This window comes from Linepithema humile, chromosome 5 (assembly GCF_040581485.1).
Source record: "Linepithema humile isolate Giens D197 chromosome 5, Lhum_UNIL_v1.0, whole genome shotgun sequence".
Taxonomy (NCBI): domain Eukaryota; kingdom Metazoa; phylum Arthropoda; class Insecta; order Hymenoptera; family Formicidae; genus Linepithema; species Linepithema humile.
This window is the reverse complement of record NC_090132.1, coordinates 15,645,848-15,662,441: the sequence shown is the minus strand read 5'-3', so window position 1 is coordinate 15,662,441 and position 16,594 is coordinate 15,645,848. Positions and strand designations below refer to the sequence as shown.

The 16,594-nt window shown below is 35.5% G+C and overlaps 4 protein-coding genes across 12 annotated transcripts in view; 1 reads left to right on the top strand and 3 right to left on the bottom strand.

Annotated features, from left to right (window-relative positions):
• LOC105675839 (C3G guanyl-nucleotide exchange factor) overlaps positions 1-5,124 on the top strand; it is a 70,279-nt gene extending 65,155 nt beyond the window's left edge. For all 9 annotated transcript variants that reach the window (XM_012373284.2, XM_012373285.2, XM_012373277.2 and 6 more), the window contains one exon: positions 43-5,124. In XM_012373284.2, the coding sequence (XP_012228707.1) occupies positions 43-181 (139 nt within the window). In that variant the 3' untranslated portion in view covers positions 182-5,124. The remainder of the gene's footprint in view (positions 1-42) is intronic.
• A 286-nt stretch (positions 5,125-5,410) lies between these two features.
• ND-ASHI (NADH:ubiquinone oxidoreductase subunit ASHI) lies at positions 5,411-6,674 on the bottom strand. Its single transcript, XM_012373297.2, has 4 exons — positions 6,510-6,674; positions 6,022-6,242; positions 5,679-5,837; positions 5,411-5,569 (listed from the first exon to the last, which is right to left on the bottom strand). The coding sequence occupies exons 1-4, from the start codon at positions 6,655-6,657 to the stop codon at positions 5,510-5,512; spliced, it is 588 nt and encodes a 195-aa protein (XP_012228720.1). The 5' UTR covers positions 6,658-6,674; the 3' UTR covers positions 5,411-5,509.
• A 1,853-nt stretch (positions 6,675-8,527) lies between these two features.
• On the bottom strand, positions 8,528-11,293 carry LOC105675874 (inositol monophosphatase 1-like). The gene is made up of 6 exons (XM_012373350.2): positions 10,981-11,293; positions 10,135-10,268; positions 9,797-10,059; positions 9,338-9,443; positions 8,950-9,101; positions 8,528-8,852 (listed from the first exon to the last, which is right to left on the bottom strand). Exons 1-6 carry the CDS (start codon positions 11,047-11,049, stop codon positions 8,731-8,733), a joined length of 846 nt encoding a protein of 281 aa, XP_012228773.1. The 5' UTR covers positions 11,050-11,293; the 3' UTR covers positions 8,528-8,730.
• Positions 11,294-13,059: 1,766 nt separating this feature from the next.
• Positions 13,060-16,258, bottom strand: LOC105675875 (uncharacterized). Its single transcript, XM_067355366.1, has 6 exons — positions 15,968-16,258; positions 15,003-15,136; positions 14,665-14,921; positions 14,151-14,256; positions 13,916-14,076; positions 13,060-13,295 (listed from the first exon to the last, which is right to left on the bottom strand). The coding sequence occupies exons 1-6, from the start codon at positions 16,031-16,033 to the stop codon at positions 13,177-13,179; spliced, it is 843 nt and encodes a 280-aa protein (XP_067211467.1). The 5' UTR covers positions 16,034-16,258; the 3' UTR covers positions 13,060-13,176.
• Positions 16,259-16,594: the final 336 nt, after the last annotated feature.

Here is a 16,594-nt window from a genome sequence, read left to right as displayed (position 1 = left end):
CCGCTTTGCATTTTTGCATAATTGTTGTTTAATATTTTGCAGCACGTACTCTTTCAAGAAACACGAACGCATCATAACATTTTTCAACAACTTTAGTGATTTCCTCTGTGAGGAGGCGATGTGGCAGATTTCCGAAAGTATCAAGCCACGTGGCGGCAAGAAGACGCAGTCGCAAAACTAGAATATACCTAACCCTTTCACTGCCTGCGTCTCGAAATCGAAAGGCTGAAACACACACACACACACACACACACACACATACACACACACAGTGAATTAGGAGATTTATATTTAGGTATATACTTTTTTGCGGAGAAATTCTACAACGCTCTAAGAGCGGTGAAAGGGTTAGCGAGTCTATCCCTTTTCGACAACCTCTGTGAGGTTGTGTCTTACTGTATTATTAAACTTTACGGAAATTTTAGTATTGGAAACGTATGAATTCAGTATTTAGTAGGCTCAGTATAACATACTGCACTATTTAACTTAAAGTAATTATACGTTTGTAAAAATTCGCATCAATTCGAGATCGAAACGCCAAAAGCTCGGATTCATTGAAGAACGCTAGGTAAAAACCAATATCTATCCCAGTGCATTTTTAATAGTCTTTCCGTTTTGTTACAAGCCGATATGAAGTATTTGCTATGAAGATATGCAACTTATACTTAACTTACAAACTGTAACAATGTTTATCCTAATATTAATGAGAGAAACCCCGATCTTCAACTGTTCTAGATACATTTAAGAAACGACTTATTTATTTGTCTTTGCTAGCGAATTGTATAAAGTAGTACGTGTTTTTCTTTTTAATTTATTTAAATGTATGTAAACGTCCATTTCTAGCTTTATGTAGGTAAGCGAATTTTCGAGCGTCAACAGAACACTGTTGATTACACAAGGATGAACACCAATTACGTTGATTAATGTAGGGCCATTGTAGTCTCGTGTTTAGCGCTCTGGCGCGCATATCTCGGGACACATGGTACGACTGAGCGCAACTGTTACATATACTATTGTATATGATGATAGGAAAAAAAAAAAACATTTTTGTTGGCAACTTGTTATTAGATATCAAAGCTTTCAACTTTAACTCACATCACTACCTAACGATTATGGGGTAAGATAAATATGTAATTAAAATTTTTATCCAAATTTAATTTAACTCCATAATTTATCAGTTTTCGAAGCGATTTTTTCAACTAAAAACTTGAAATATTCTCCTAAACTTGAACACTAATTTTCATAATACATTCCACGGGACAAGCAATTGGATTAATTTTGCCACGATTGAAAGTGGATATATCTTGTATTTTTTTTTCTAACACTCAATGACACCACTTTTAGATATAATCCACAATGGAAGATGTTGCCATATAATAATAAATATAGCAGTTTGCGTGCCTCTTCTTCAAGAATGAATCAAGTGAATGAATCCGCCTGTCAATCTCTTTTTTAGTTTATTATTTGGGTAATAATGCTTCACCCGTGTAATAATAACCGGTAAATATATATATATATATGAATGATTCATCGATTCTCAAACTTCATCTTGGATACGTGTAACATCAAGATTTGTAATATTTAGTGATATAACAGCAACAGAAAAGGCCTAAGCATTTAGTTGACAACTGACATCGTTCTAGTACAAAACACGGGTAATAGCAATCCAGAGAAATTAATTGCCAGGATAGATACGCAAAATTTTAAAAAGTAGTTGAAAAGCTGCCATATACGTATAAAAGTTAGTGTCAATAGTTTGAATTCTACCGAGCGAACTCCCACAAACTTAGATAGAAAGATCTGCATAAATCCCTTCATCCTCGACATTCATGACACTCGCTTGTGACATTGTGCGGAAAAGAAATTCTTAAAAATTAATGTGATATAATTGGCTAATGAATACGCAATATGAATGAAATTGTACATAACGTTGCGTTTGTTTATGCCACTTATTTATGATACGAAATCATTGTAGAATCTTGCGGGAAAACAGCTAGCTTACGCACATTATATGTGACAAGTATGCAGCAACAATAGCGCACATATTGCTACTTTGTCGTCAGTATTCAGTTCATTACCGGTGCATGAGTGAATGCGTGTGCGTGTTTTATGTTTTCGCCCACTCTAGCTAATGTCGAAATGATTTTTCTCAATATAGCATTAAGCAGAGATCTATTAACGCTGTAAATAATTTACTTGTATACATAATTTCATGAATTTATATCGCGTGTATCTACCATTGTATCGATAATTGTAAATGTACAGTATATTGCATCAGGCTAGTAATTTTTTTTAAGTTTATTGAATCATTGTGATGCCATCTTAGGTTCGCATACAGCGCATGCATAATTTTTTTTATACTATATTTTAATTTAATTTTTGCATTAAATGAGAAGCGATCGTATAATCGACTTGTGTCTTATCTACTTTTTTTTTTTTTTTCAATTTCTATCATATTGTTTCTCGAGGCAGCTGTTATACATATTTTTGCATATAGGCTTCTAATGACATCTTTATCTTCCAATGTTGATAAACAACCGTTTATATTTTGTACAATATTTTTTAGAAATTCTGTTAATAGTTGAAAGACCTTCCCGAGAGACAATTGTACGGATCGGCACTGTATCATAATTTCTATAATTGCATGAAGATTCTGTTAGACTATTGGCAGAATTTCCTTTTTACATATTACGAACGAATATATAAGTAAATAATCTTAAGTACTATATTACCAAAATACGAGTGAGATGATCCATTGAATGTGCAACGAAGAAGTTAGACTCGATCTACTAATTAGATAGGCAATTAAGCTGCTTTGCAAGTAGGAAATTGAGTTGCTAAGAAGACGAAACACAATTACCGCAACTGCTTTCTTCTTACGCTCGATACTTGACTAATAAACTAGAGAGTAACATAGTTAGGCGGTAACGTAGCTGTATTTTCTTTTTTCTATTATTTGCTGAATGTCTTAGCTTCAAAATGACAGTCTGAATGAAATGGACTCTAAAGCAATTGCTGTTAACGTTAAAAAAAAAAAAAAATTACAATTAAACACGTGATATATATATTACATATATATCGTGTAATTTTACCGCATACTCGGATTTTAAGGCGAGGTTTATTTGCACGTTCGGAGGTCGATCGTACAATATTTATTACACTGTATATATGCATATGTTGGTAATCTAGTCTAACAACGGAACGAACTATGTTGTCAATATTTAAAATGTATACCTCGGCACACACACATCTAAGCGTTTTAAGGTCTAAAGGCAAAACTAGTTTCTACATCAGAGACGGACTTGTATCAAAATTATTTGTCCCACACATGGGCTTCCTCGCTCGGTCATACATGCATCTCGGCCGAAAAACTCAATAAAATTGAATCAAATAACTCTCGCCGAAAATGGATTAACGTTCTTCTGCGTGTACTGTTAAAATAGGAAGTGGCAATTCAAGTCCGCGCAAATCGACGCAAAGGTGCACTGCGGGAAAGGATGTGAGACCGATCGTCTCGCAAGGAACCTTCCCGCTGCTGTATCGCTGCGTCAGTTTGGGCCGTCTTTTATTAGTAGCAAATACCGATAAGTACCAAAACAAGTAATAATCGCTATCGATGTGTTACCAATTCTTTGTCAAAAGATATATGTATGTAACTTTGCACTCACATAGATCTCACGGTAAGTATTAGAAAGTATCACACATAAAAAAAACTGCGTATCGACGCTTCATTGATTTATGTTCCATCAGAATATTTATTACTACAGCAACAAAGATGACATATCTACGGAACACTACTTGTAGGGCAGTAAATTAGAAAAAAAAAAAATAGAAAAAAAGATAGAAAGTGAATAAGAAATGTATTAAAGTACCGTATTTAAAGTAATTTTAATGATCCAGAAATTGATTTAGTTTTACTTGCGCTGCGTAATCACACAGATGAGTCGACTATTTCAGACGAATAATAATCAAAAAATATTGTAATATAAATTTTACATTGCATATAGTGCAGAAAAAAAAATACAAAATCCGTACATTTTAAATAATAGAAGATTGTTGACTACGTTGGAGACTAATTAAAAATATAGAATTAGTTGCAATTTTTGAAGTGAATAATTTTTTGAAATATGCATACAACTCACCATGAAAGGTACAGATCTGAATTTACTGTGTAATATTCTGATGTCCATGATAAACATCTAGTCAATAATAAACAGTTCAGTCTGGCGTAAAAGCAAAAAGAAGAAAGTATTACAGAATAATAACTGATAACCAATATTTGGAAACGCTCATATTTTGAATAAGCAATATCTGCATTTAATAAGAAATTCCTTCGGGCTCATATCATTTTTAAGTACAGCTACTTTGTGCAATTGCCACGCGACGATAAAGGTATAAACTTTGGAATTTATTAATGTGTACCACGTATTTGCGACATGTAAGATGTGAAATCCAAGTTATAGCAGATTCTCTCAATTATTTTCTGATTGACAGCATTGCATCTTTATACTCGTGATATACGTATTCAATTATATCTGTCGAAATGTATTTTACTGTTAGACGTCAAAAAGAAGGCGGGTGCAGGCAAAATGGAATACTACTTAGTATTTGCGGAATATATGTGTCTCATTCTACAAGACTATCAAACATTATGAGATGTGTAATCACTGAAAATAACGGAAGCGGACAATTGATTAAGCATATCATTTGTAAGTACGTGATATTACTAAGTGTTGTATTCGACGTCCTTAACTACGCTATAACGATAATTGTGACGGATTTTAATCGACACATGAAATATATCATGCTCACGCGTTTCATTGTACAATTTATTCCGTAGCCCATCGTCATATTTTTCTAATCTGTATTTTCATTATGGTCGTGTATACTACAACGTACGTCATGATACAATGGATACAATTTGTATGAAGATCTTTCGATGTCAATGCAATTAATGTTCAACCAACACTAATGAGTATTATCGACATCATTTTTCTCTTTCTCTTTTTATGTTCTGAATACATATTGAAGATTTGTATGCATACAAATTTTGGATCAAATGTTATTGCTTTTTTTGTAATGAATGTACGAAGAAGTGAAATAAAAATGTGTTAGTCGATGGTATGTAGTTTTTTACAACTGTAAACCATGAACTCTTTTACCGCACTCATTATTTTCAATAGGATCCAGATAGAGAATCAGTGAAATAATTAAGTACTTCATGAAGCTATTTGTGTATGCAAGATGCCTAATAAATATTTTTAAAGAAAAATAATTAGTAGTAAAGTGAAATAGATTGTTCTACAAGGCAGAAAAAGAAAGGAGAAACATTGGAAGGAAAATTAATTAAAATTATAATAAATAATAAAAATTGTAATGTTGCCGAAATGTTATAATAAAGAGACATATGTTGTTATAAATATTATGTATTTACATATTGCAGACACTGTTTTGTATCTTGCATACAAGTTTATTGTATCTATCAGAGGCTATTCATTATATACACAATTTATTTAGTTGGTTCAAATGAATAATGTGCTTCACCTTTATGTGGATATTGCTTTTCCATCTGAAATAGATATTAATAAAATATTACACAATTTGATTAAACATAGTATTGATTAGAAACAATTAATGTTCAAAATAGATTGATCAAATGCATAGATAAAAGTGTTTACCACAGGTATAAATGAAGGATAAGGATCCGTTATGTAGGTAATTAGTCCAAGAGTACATACAAATGCCACAAATATTGCTGATGCTAAGGCTAGATCAATTCTATACTTATAGCCAAAACTAAAACGATCTTCACCCATCATTTCAAAATCGGGATGTAGCTGAAAAAAGAAACATAATATAATGAAATACAGATAACAGATTAAAATATATCCAAATATCTCTGACTACAATTGTTTTTATATCTTGTTTTTGATTCATTGATCTTTTAATTCATCTTCTTTGTTTTCTGATTTCAATTTGCTTAAAATAATTTAGAAATATCTTATATGTATGCAAATTTACCATTTCGTGATAGTTTTTTCTATATACTGGCATATCATATGGATAGTATGGGTCTTTAGCAGCTGGTCCTATCTTTGATATATCTGGATAATCACCAACACATGCTTCCTTATCCGAAAAAGGTTTATATTCTTTTGGATGCATATTAAACTTTTTCGCAATTTTATCGTGATCTTTTTCTGAATACTTATCTGGCTGCCAGAGGTAATTCCATGGTAACGCTAATGACAGATCATACAAAACGTTTGGTTAATTTCTTTCTCAGTATACAATTATTAGAAAATACATCAACTACTTCGCTACTTTTCCACATACTTTTACATGCAAGTACATTACATTTAGTATATAAAATTTTATCTGTATTTTTTGTGGAATAACTAAATTACTTACATAATAACAGTATCTTAACCTTATCAATGTTTAGCAAAACTTAACACAATACAATCTCAATTTAACATAAAACATGTGATTATTTCAATTACACTTACGTTTGTCAGAATAGCATCTTATTGAATTGTATAAAAATACTTTATTCTTAAATAATAATTGATTCGATAATCCACCAATTTTTTTGGCCAAAGCCATTTTCTTGTTTTCACTTGCTTTATACACTGGGTTTGTTCCACACACACACATTGAGCTTATTGAACTATATACAACTGAACAGCTTTGAAGGAGTGGGGATGATTTCCCTAGGCAAAAAAGAGAGCTGTATTGACGTAAGATATCTGTCTTTGTCGCAACGTTTTTGATTGGCTAGCGATGATCATTTGTAAAACCCAGACTAAAAACATTATTGTAAACATTCTAGTAGCGTTTTCGAATAAACGGGGTTTGAACGATCTAGGGTTGATCAATCACTATTTTACTATAAATGCAAGTCTTTCATTGGTGGAGAGGTTGCAATGACGTCATTAACCAACCCTGGGTCGTTCAAATCCTGTATAATCGAAAACGCTATAGATCTGTTCTTTATAGCTAAACTGGCTGCATTAGTTCCTTCCAATGTGGAGGGAAAAAGATAAACTCTGAACTAGTGCAGCCACATAATTAGTTCAGCTATAAAGAACAGACCTACAGAATCGATTTCCAGGCTTCTCTCTGCTGTCGCCAATCCGCAGCGTGGATCCGCTAGTTGTTTTGATGGACTAAAGTCCCTAGAAATAAGGATTTGGTATTTTATTTTGTTATTTTTCTTAATTTTCAGTATTTCTAGGGACTCTAGGACAAAGGATTTAATACTGCCATCTGGCTTAGTGACCGGAAACGATCAAAGTACTTTTTTTCTTTACAGTTTGTACTTGAAGTCGCCATATTTCATCATTGGATAACGAAGCTGCGAGTCAAGTAGCAAAATGGCCGGTAGTGTGTATTTCTTGGTGTTGTTCGATGCCGTCTCTTTTTGATGTTCTGTATCTCTGATAAGAAGTGTGCGCGTGTGATGGCATATAGAAACGAATCCTGTGTGTTTTTCGCCGTAACGGAATTTTGAAACGGTACGTAAAACGCAAAGTATCGAGCACCAATACCGGACGCAGCCTAGAAAATACCGCAATGGCTTCATCAGTTACTAGCTCCGATGCAGGTTGAGCTTTGTTTCCGTGAGAAAACGTTGGATCTCTATTTATTACTACATGGCTTTTATATATTTGTAATCGATCATCGAGTGTTCCTTAAGCTTTTTGGAGAGGAAAATCGAGAGAAAGGTATCTCGTAACGTGAAATGATAAGTTGTCGATACATATGTCCATACATATATTGAGAATGATAGATTTTCACATGGAAAAAAAAGTTATTGTAAAATAGGTTTTTATTAGAAATATTTTTTAAACTTTATATAGATTTACATCTACACATTATACAGGTGCGTATAGAATCATAGAGAGACTCTTACATTTATATTTATGATTATTTTTAGGAGGTGATTCTTAAATAAACTGGAACCTTTTGAGCATAATAATATGGCGAGTCCTTCGCCACAGTCTTCACCTATGCCACCTCCGCAAGCTCCTAGTCCCATGGGTCCTCCGCAACAGGCACCATCTCCTTCTAATGCGCAAGGCAGTCCAATGGGGCCTCCGCAACATCATCCTCATAGCCCGACGCAAGGTTATCAAGGTGGCCCACCAATGTCACAAGGAGCTCCACCTATGTCTCAATCACCACAACAACCTCCGCCTCAACAACAGAATTATCCGCCTCATCCACAGCAGATGCCACCTAATATGGGTCCACAGGTATGATAAATTTATTGATTGTTATAATGAATTTGTGCTTTTGGCATGTATTACTTATAATAATTATGTCTGTGTCATTGACATAAGTTACGAGATATATGAAAAAGGGGAAGAGATTTTTGTAGAATATGATATTCTACAATGATAGGATTTAAACTTTAAAGAGTAATTTGATATTAATAAATAATTCTTATATATAATAATCACTCATTAATATGTAAACATTCATTAATTCTAGCTGTCAAAATGTACTATAATAACATCAGTAATTAACAAAAAGTATTATAATTATATTTGCAAGACATCTCAGTTCTAGCATACAATTTTTATAAATATAATACAACTTTGTTTAGCCACTCTTAATAATACTGTGTTTTTAAGTCTGCATAATAGTGTAATATGACATACAACATATATTGCATAACGTGATATAGAATATACATTGTATATGTCAGTTAAACATTTATTTTAATCAAGTCAAGTTCTTATTAAGTACATTGGAATCAGCTTTTTTGAAGAGATCTACAAGTTGCTGTGAAATTTGCTGATTACACGCAGCTATAACTTTTGGCGTCATTATGTCAAGTTCTCCTCCTGTAAATATAGATTTTTAAATACTTAGTAAGGGTTTTTTTTGGATAAAAAGAAGACGATAAGATGAAATCTAGCATAGTATGTAAATAATAATTACCAGCAGTATCAATTATAATTCCACCTGCTTCTTCAATTATTAATTTTCCGGCTGCAACGTCCCAAGCATCTATGCCTTCAATATGATATGCTTCCACAGCTCCCATTGCTACGTAGCACAACGTGAGTGCTGCTGTTCCTAGTGATCGTATCCTAAAGAACAATTCGCCATTAACATATAATTAAATCGATACATCTCTAATTAAAACAATATTTTTTTAGGCCAGATTGCACCAACATCATTTTGGATTTAAGCGACACTTAAATATGTGTCTATCTTTCTTTCTAAAGACAGACACATGTTTACGTCTCGCTTAAAGCCGAAATAACGCCAGTGCAATCGGGCCTTAATTTAATATAAATGGACGCTATATTTTTAAATGCATTACCCATGAGTGTTTTGTATCAAAGCATGCATTCTGCTGTACACGCTGGCCAAATGCTGCGGATCTTTCGCGAGCCATGGCTCCATAGCCACTAATGATTGAGATACATCTGGAGAGGAAAGATGTATTACTTGTATGATTTTTAAATTCGAAATGTTACGCACATTAAAGTGGAGTAATTATTCGGATGGATGGCAAATTGACTGTAGCTCATACGAGATTTGAAAGAGATTGTTTTATGAAGGACGCGACATCAATTGATATACATATAGTGTATTCTGTGATTTCTAATGAATGACCTTCCATCGGACCGTAAAATGGCATTTTTTACACTTATTTTCAACAAGGACGTAGTAATGTATGAAAATTGTTTCAGACATTTCTGTTATTCATCGTTGTTACATCAATCACGCTGTTGTGTGCATATTACTGATCTAAAAAAAAAAAGGAAGTATAATTTACCTTTTACGTCTGACGTTTTTATAGGCTTGCCATTAAGAAAGGCGCCACAGTGCCTTCTCGCGGAGAAAAATTGCCTCATGAGAGGATTGTATATTATGCCGATTTCCACTTTTTTGTCCACGAGCAACGCCACGGAGATGCACGTGTGTGGAAAACGGTGCACAAAATTCGTGGTGCCGTCTATCGGGTCTATTATCCACGTAGGATCATTGGTCAGCTGTGGCAGACGATCTTCTTTCGCCACCGTTTCTTCGCCGATAAATCTAGAAGATCGAAATACAGATCGTTATAACTGTCGTATCCCTGTTATCGATTGCTCGCCACTCACAATAACTTACTTGTGGGATGGAAATTGCGCGGACAATTGTTTTATTAATTTGTCCTCTATCTTGCGGTCATATTCTGTGACCAGATCCCAATCGATCCCCTTAATTTTGGTGCTCTTTTTCGTATTAATGCCATCTTCTATTACCTGCGATAAATGAAATTTTGTTAGTATATTTTGCATACATTTATATGGTGCTCAGAGAGAGAGAGAGAGAGAGAAAGAGAGAGAGCGCATTGCTTTTTTTATGAGACCAGCTATTAACTGTTTGTAACTGTTTATTGTTAACAAAATTTATTACTAAATTTTCTATTTATTAAGCGTGAAGAAAGATGCATTAAAAATTCAAAATTTTGCAATTTGCATATTTATAATGTACGATAAATTCATACACATTAAATATCAATTACTCATCAATATGTGAATTAATAACTCGTTAATTTAACTAGTAGCTGACGAAATTTACGACAATGATGTGTAACAAGAAATATAAGGTATCTCGTTAATAGACTTGATAATTAAATTTTATATAATAATATTATTATATAATATTATTTAATTATAAAATTAAATATTTGACATTTGCAAATATCACATGGCATACGTGATGCAACTTGTTATAAAATTAGAAAAAAAGTAGTATAGTTTATTTGAAATGCTACTGCAGAGTTCTTAGCAGCGCACGTTTAAAACTATTTATTTGAGAAGTTGCGGGGTTTCTGAAATATCCACCGAATCAATTCTAGTATCTCACACTCGTGATTATCACTCGACAGATATCTCTGAGTGTCTTCTCACTATCGCGCACTTTCCCAATACTTTCGCAATGCTTGCGAATTGTTTCGCGTAAAAAACGCACCTTTCCTGCATATAGGACCAATTCCTCAGCGACTCTGTAGCACTCGTCCAATTCTTTCATGTCGATCATCTTCGAGCGTATTCGGCTGTCCAGGATGCGAAGCGATCGCGGTCTGTAAAAAACTCTGACAATTTCGCCAGCACTTGTCAATTCGGTATCGCAACACCGGGCGGACGATCGCACCGCGAAACTTCGACTGTCAACGTGCCAGCTCGAATGCACGAATGAGTGCCGAACGCGGGAACGCCGAAACTTTATCTGGCCGATGATCGCGAAAGTTTTATCCCGTCATTGATATGACGTCAGAGCGTCAAGCTGGAAGGTACACTGATGTCGTAAGTTGATTGCGCACGCGACGCGCGAGTCCGAGGATTCTACATATCTGCCATTCTGATTTCCCCGAACATTCCGTTAACACCGGTTTTTTTATCCTTTAATTTCTATAATTAGGCGACACATCCTGGAAACGTGATATTTCAATTTTCGTCCGGAGATTTTGTGGTCGTTGGACGCAGCGGGGAAAACGGATCAAAAAATAGATCTTGGGTGCGTTCGGGCAGCTCGCTACCGCGCTATCAACGCTAACGCTACTAGCTCCGTTCACGGAGCCAAGATAGCGCTAATGAATGCGAGCTCCGTGAACAGCAATAGCATAGCGTGGTAGCGTGCGTCTGCTAATAAAAATGGAACAAGATCGTAAAAAAGCAATATTAACAGCAGTAGCACTTATAATACAAGAATTAATAGATTCATCGTCTAACAGTGATGATGGTAAAGATTTAAAAATAATAGAATAGAGTATGAATGTAAGAAAACATGTACCATGTATCAACATTAAAAATTAAAATATCGGCATTTCTCACATTTTCCGTTGAATTATTAGATGAATGTTTGTAATAAAATTAGGTGTTATTATTTTCAACACGTTAAATGCTGGACAAAAGATCCAGTCCAATTATAAATCTTTTGTCCAATATTAAACTAGTTGGAAATAATAACACCTAATTTTGTTACAAACATTCATCTGATAATTCAACGGAAAATGTGAGAAATGCCGATATTTTAATTTTTAATGCTGAGACATGGTACATGTTTTCTTACATTTATACTCTATTCTATAATTTTTCATTCTTCACCATCATCACTCTCAGACGATGAATCTATTAATTCTTGCATTATAAGTGCTACTGCTGTTAATATTGCTTTTTTACGATTTTGCTCCATTTTTATTAGCAGAAGCGCGCTACCACGCTATGCTATTGCTGTTCACGGAGCTCGCAAACGCTAACGCTACCAACACACTACCTCGGAAGGAATAACGTTGATAGCGCGCAGTTATGACATATCACACTACCATTAATGACGTCATAATTGCGTTTGATAGCACTACCAGCTAGCTCCGTGAACAGTCGATAGCGCTAAATAGCGCTAATAGCGTCTCCCCGAACGCACCCCTTGCCGTACATGTCTTTAATTGCGAGCATAATTATAAAATATTCCACACTTGCATTATGTAATTTCCTTTCTTTTTCTCGATTAATTGTTAATAGCTTTGAGGAGAGACAATAAGTCGACTGTTGTCAACAAGACAATGTGTCAACTGTTTAAAAAAAATTTTTGATCGAGGAAATTTATTATTTGCTGAGTTCAGATGGATTTATTAATTATAAAAGATTTCACACTTGTATTGTTTAATTTCCTTTCTTTTTCTCGATTAACTGTTAATAGCTTTGAAAAGAGACAATAAGTCGACTGTTGGCAACAAGACAATGTGTCAACTGTTTATAAAAAAAATTTTTGATCGAGGAAATTTATTATTTGCTGAGTTCAGATGGATTTATTGCTATTTACACGCAGTATTTACATTATACGTGCAATCTCACGTTATCGGAACGATGTTTAAGATGAGAACTCGACTTGGCGTGTTATCGAACAAACATCTGGCTGTCAACATATTTCTATTTAAATACGAAACTGGTGACATTCTCCGAAGAGGAGAATGAAACTTACGGACGACTTATACTGCGGTAAACTTTTCTTTTGGGTTATCGATATTCGATCGATGAAGTTGATATAAAATATATTTTTGCTCGTGTTATTATTTTTATTTTTGAAAATACAACGTTCTTCTTTCGATCTACAAAACAGCAATTTTAAATATGGTATAATTTAATATTTAAAAATCACTTGACACTATTATTTTGTTCTCATCTCCACCCGTTCATCGGCTTCACGAATAATTCTAACGACATCGTGGGCGATCTTATCATTGCACGCGGCTATCGCTCGTGGTTTCATGATGTCGATCGGTTCGCCTGAAACAAGACGAAAACAAAAGGAGCATTATTAGTCGGTGACGGTGACAAAAAAAACAATAATTAAACAGTCGCTCGAACAAGTCTAACGTGAATAAAAATAAATATACAGGGTGATTCAAAATAACCTGATGTCCTTGCAATGCCATATTCTTGAGCGAATTCTGAGACAATTTTTCCTTTTACAAAATTTTGTCCAAAGCTTAGTTTTCGAGTTATAATTGAAAATAGTTTGCTACTTACGAGTTCGATACAACGGACAGGCAGGGACGGTGCAATGCGTCATGAGACGATAGCAAACATTTGACAGTCTCATTATACGTTGCGCGCCCCTGCCTGCCCGTTGTACCGAACTCGTAAGTTGCTACCTATTTTCAATTATAACTCGAAAACTAAGATTTGGACAAAATTTTGTAAAAGGAAAAATCGTCTCAGAATTCGCTCAAGAATATGGCATTGCAAGGACATCAGGTTATTTTGAATCGCCCTGTATATGAAACACTCGTATCTGCAATTTCATACATTTGGAAATCTTTTCTCGAACGACAAATATAATTTCTGACATGATTATCCGCGGGACAGTTTAAACGTCAAGTGTGATTGAGAAAAGATATAACAACCTGTTACGCGGTCCACGACAACGCCTCCGGCTTCCGAAATGATCAGCGATGCCGCGGCGATGTCCCACGTGGAAATACCGGGGCCTTCGATGTGATAAGCCTCCACGATCCCCAGCGCGATGTAACACAATGTTAGCGCCGCCACGCCGAGAGTGCGAATGCTTCAAGGTGAAGTAAACAGTGCGAGAAAATCGGAACAATTTCGAAGTGGCTGACGTTGCGCATCGAAACTTACCCTTGAGCCGCTTTGATGATGGCTTGGATTCTTTCCACCATCTTTTCTCGCAGATCGTCTATTTTTATGAAACCAGATTCCATGCAGACCAAAGCTTTGGACAAGTCTGCGAAATCAGCATTAATTCTATATACATATATATATATATATATATATATAACGTCTTAAAACAGCTAATATTCACGTGTGGCTGGTTTTTGTCCTTGCGACACATTTTCTAGTTGTAGTTTCGATTTTTTACTATTTACATAATGTATTGCGACACGTCAGATAAAGAGACAATAATCTCGTATCTATAAATATATTCTATTTTTATTTTCTCCTGTCGAAGGACTTTACTTTCACTCATCATCGGCGCAATATAATTGCATGAAAATTATCTCCCGTTTCACGATTCTCAGACTGATTGGGAATCTTTTGTTACCGCGAAGGAATGCATTATGTGTAATTTACATTCTTAACTCATCTGCGTTCGCACGTCTTATCGCATCATCAAATCGCGGAGACAAATTACCTTGAACTTTGGACACCTGGATCGGCTTCCCGTTCAAAAACGCGCCTCGTCCTTTCCTAGCCGTGAACAGCTGCTCGAGAATAGGATTGTACACGATGCCGAGGACCATCTCCTTTTTCACGGCCAAGCCGATAACCACACATGTGTGCGGAAATCCATGGATGAAGTTTGTGGTGCCGTCGATAGGATCTATGATCCACGTCGGAGCGTCGGTTAGCTCCGGCAGCTCTTTACCAGTCGACTCCTCCGCGATAAATCTGATGCACACAACGTCCTGATTATCGATTCTTCCACTTTACGGTATTGCGAGACAGGAAAAAAGATTCAGAAAGTATTACTTGTGATCCGGAAACGCGCGTCTAAGTTTGCCAATGATAACATCTTCTATCTTCCGATCGTATTCAGTGACGAGATCCCAGTCGCCCAATTTCTCATCGATATGTTTGAGGCCATCGATGGAGTTCCGAATAATCTTGAAGAATAATTCGTATTTAACAAGCGATGCGTCAGGTTGTTATATCAAAAATATAGAGCATCGCGTAAAATGGAAAGTAATGTAAATACAGCGTATTGCGATACAAAAGGATTATCATATCTTCGAGGAAAATGCGCTATAAATGTTTCAAACGCACATAATTTTCAAGTCTTAGAGATTATAAATTGTTTAATTCATGATATGCATTCTGTTTTTTCTGCTTCGAGTATGGAAAGATGTTCGCGGCAGGATAATCATTTATCGTCGCGTCTCAGGAAATTGAATAGACTTTTCTTATATCGCGAACGAATGCTCACGTTATCTTCCTTTATTTTGTTTCCGAATTGTTTATTAAATTATATTTGATATTTATCAATTTTGATTTATATAAATGTAAATCGACCTTCATCAGTCACAAAACTCCATTAAAAATTCACTAAGACCAAATATCGGAATGACGAGCGGTGACTATATCATTATTTTTGAAACCTTCAAAACGGACACTTTGTAACACGTGAGATCTTTCGGCACTTATCTTTATCGTTAATTAGACATAAAACAAGGACACAATAGCGCTGATAGCGCGCTCCCCGAACGCAGCCTTAATACGCGTTTTAAGAAATTATCTGAAATATTATATCTTAATAAAGCCGATTTATTAAATCTCGCATCTGGCATTAATCACAATCGCATTCACGTCATCTTCAAATAAGCGTATATCAAGCTGTATTTTTTTAATGTCGCAGTGATGAACGATCTTGACGTTTACGCATTTTGGATTTGGTCGAGTGACGACGGGACTTTCTTTCGAATAGAGACAATGCTTACCTGGGCAGCCTCGCGCGCCAATTTAACAGCAGTTTCGTAGTACACGTCCTCGGCGTATCGCGCCATTTTTGCACTACCTGTGAACACACGGGCACTACGCGTCTACTTCGACCTCGTCGGGAAAAGGCGCGCGCGAGTACTGTTTCGTCCGCATCAGCACCTCGTGTTTTTCACTCGAGCGTGCCGCAGGTACGATTCGAGGACGATAATCGATCGATCGACGCGTTCTATCGCGCGGCTTCCGTCCGTAGTTTTTGTTTCTCGCGTCTATTTCTGAAATTTCGCGTATAGAAATCTTTTAATTGCCGCTGCTCGCGATAGCGGCGGCTTGATATACGGCTTGATAAAATGAACACTAAGTGACAACCTATTTGCGCACATCCTTGATCATATCGCGGCGCAGATGTACTAATTAATTTTCTGTATCGGCTCTCTCGCGACGACGAACCAGCGAAATAAAATATCACCGACATTGTCGTGAGATGCGTCCGCAATTGTCTTGTCCGCATTGTAAGACGGCAATAATGAGGCTCTAAAATAGACCTTGATATTTTATATTCTGAGGTGTACTTAATTGTACGCACCTGCCACTCACTATAATGCAAGATTTATGTCGGCGATGCGATT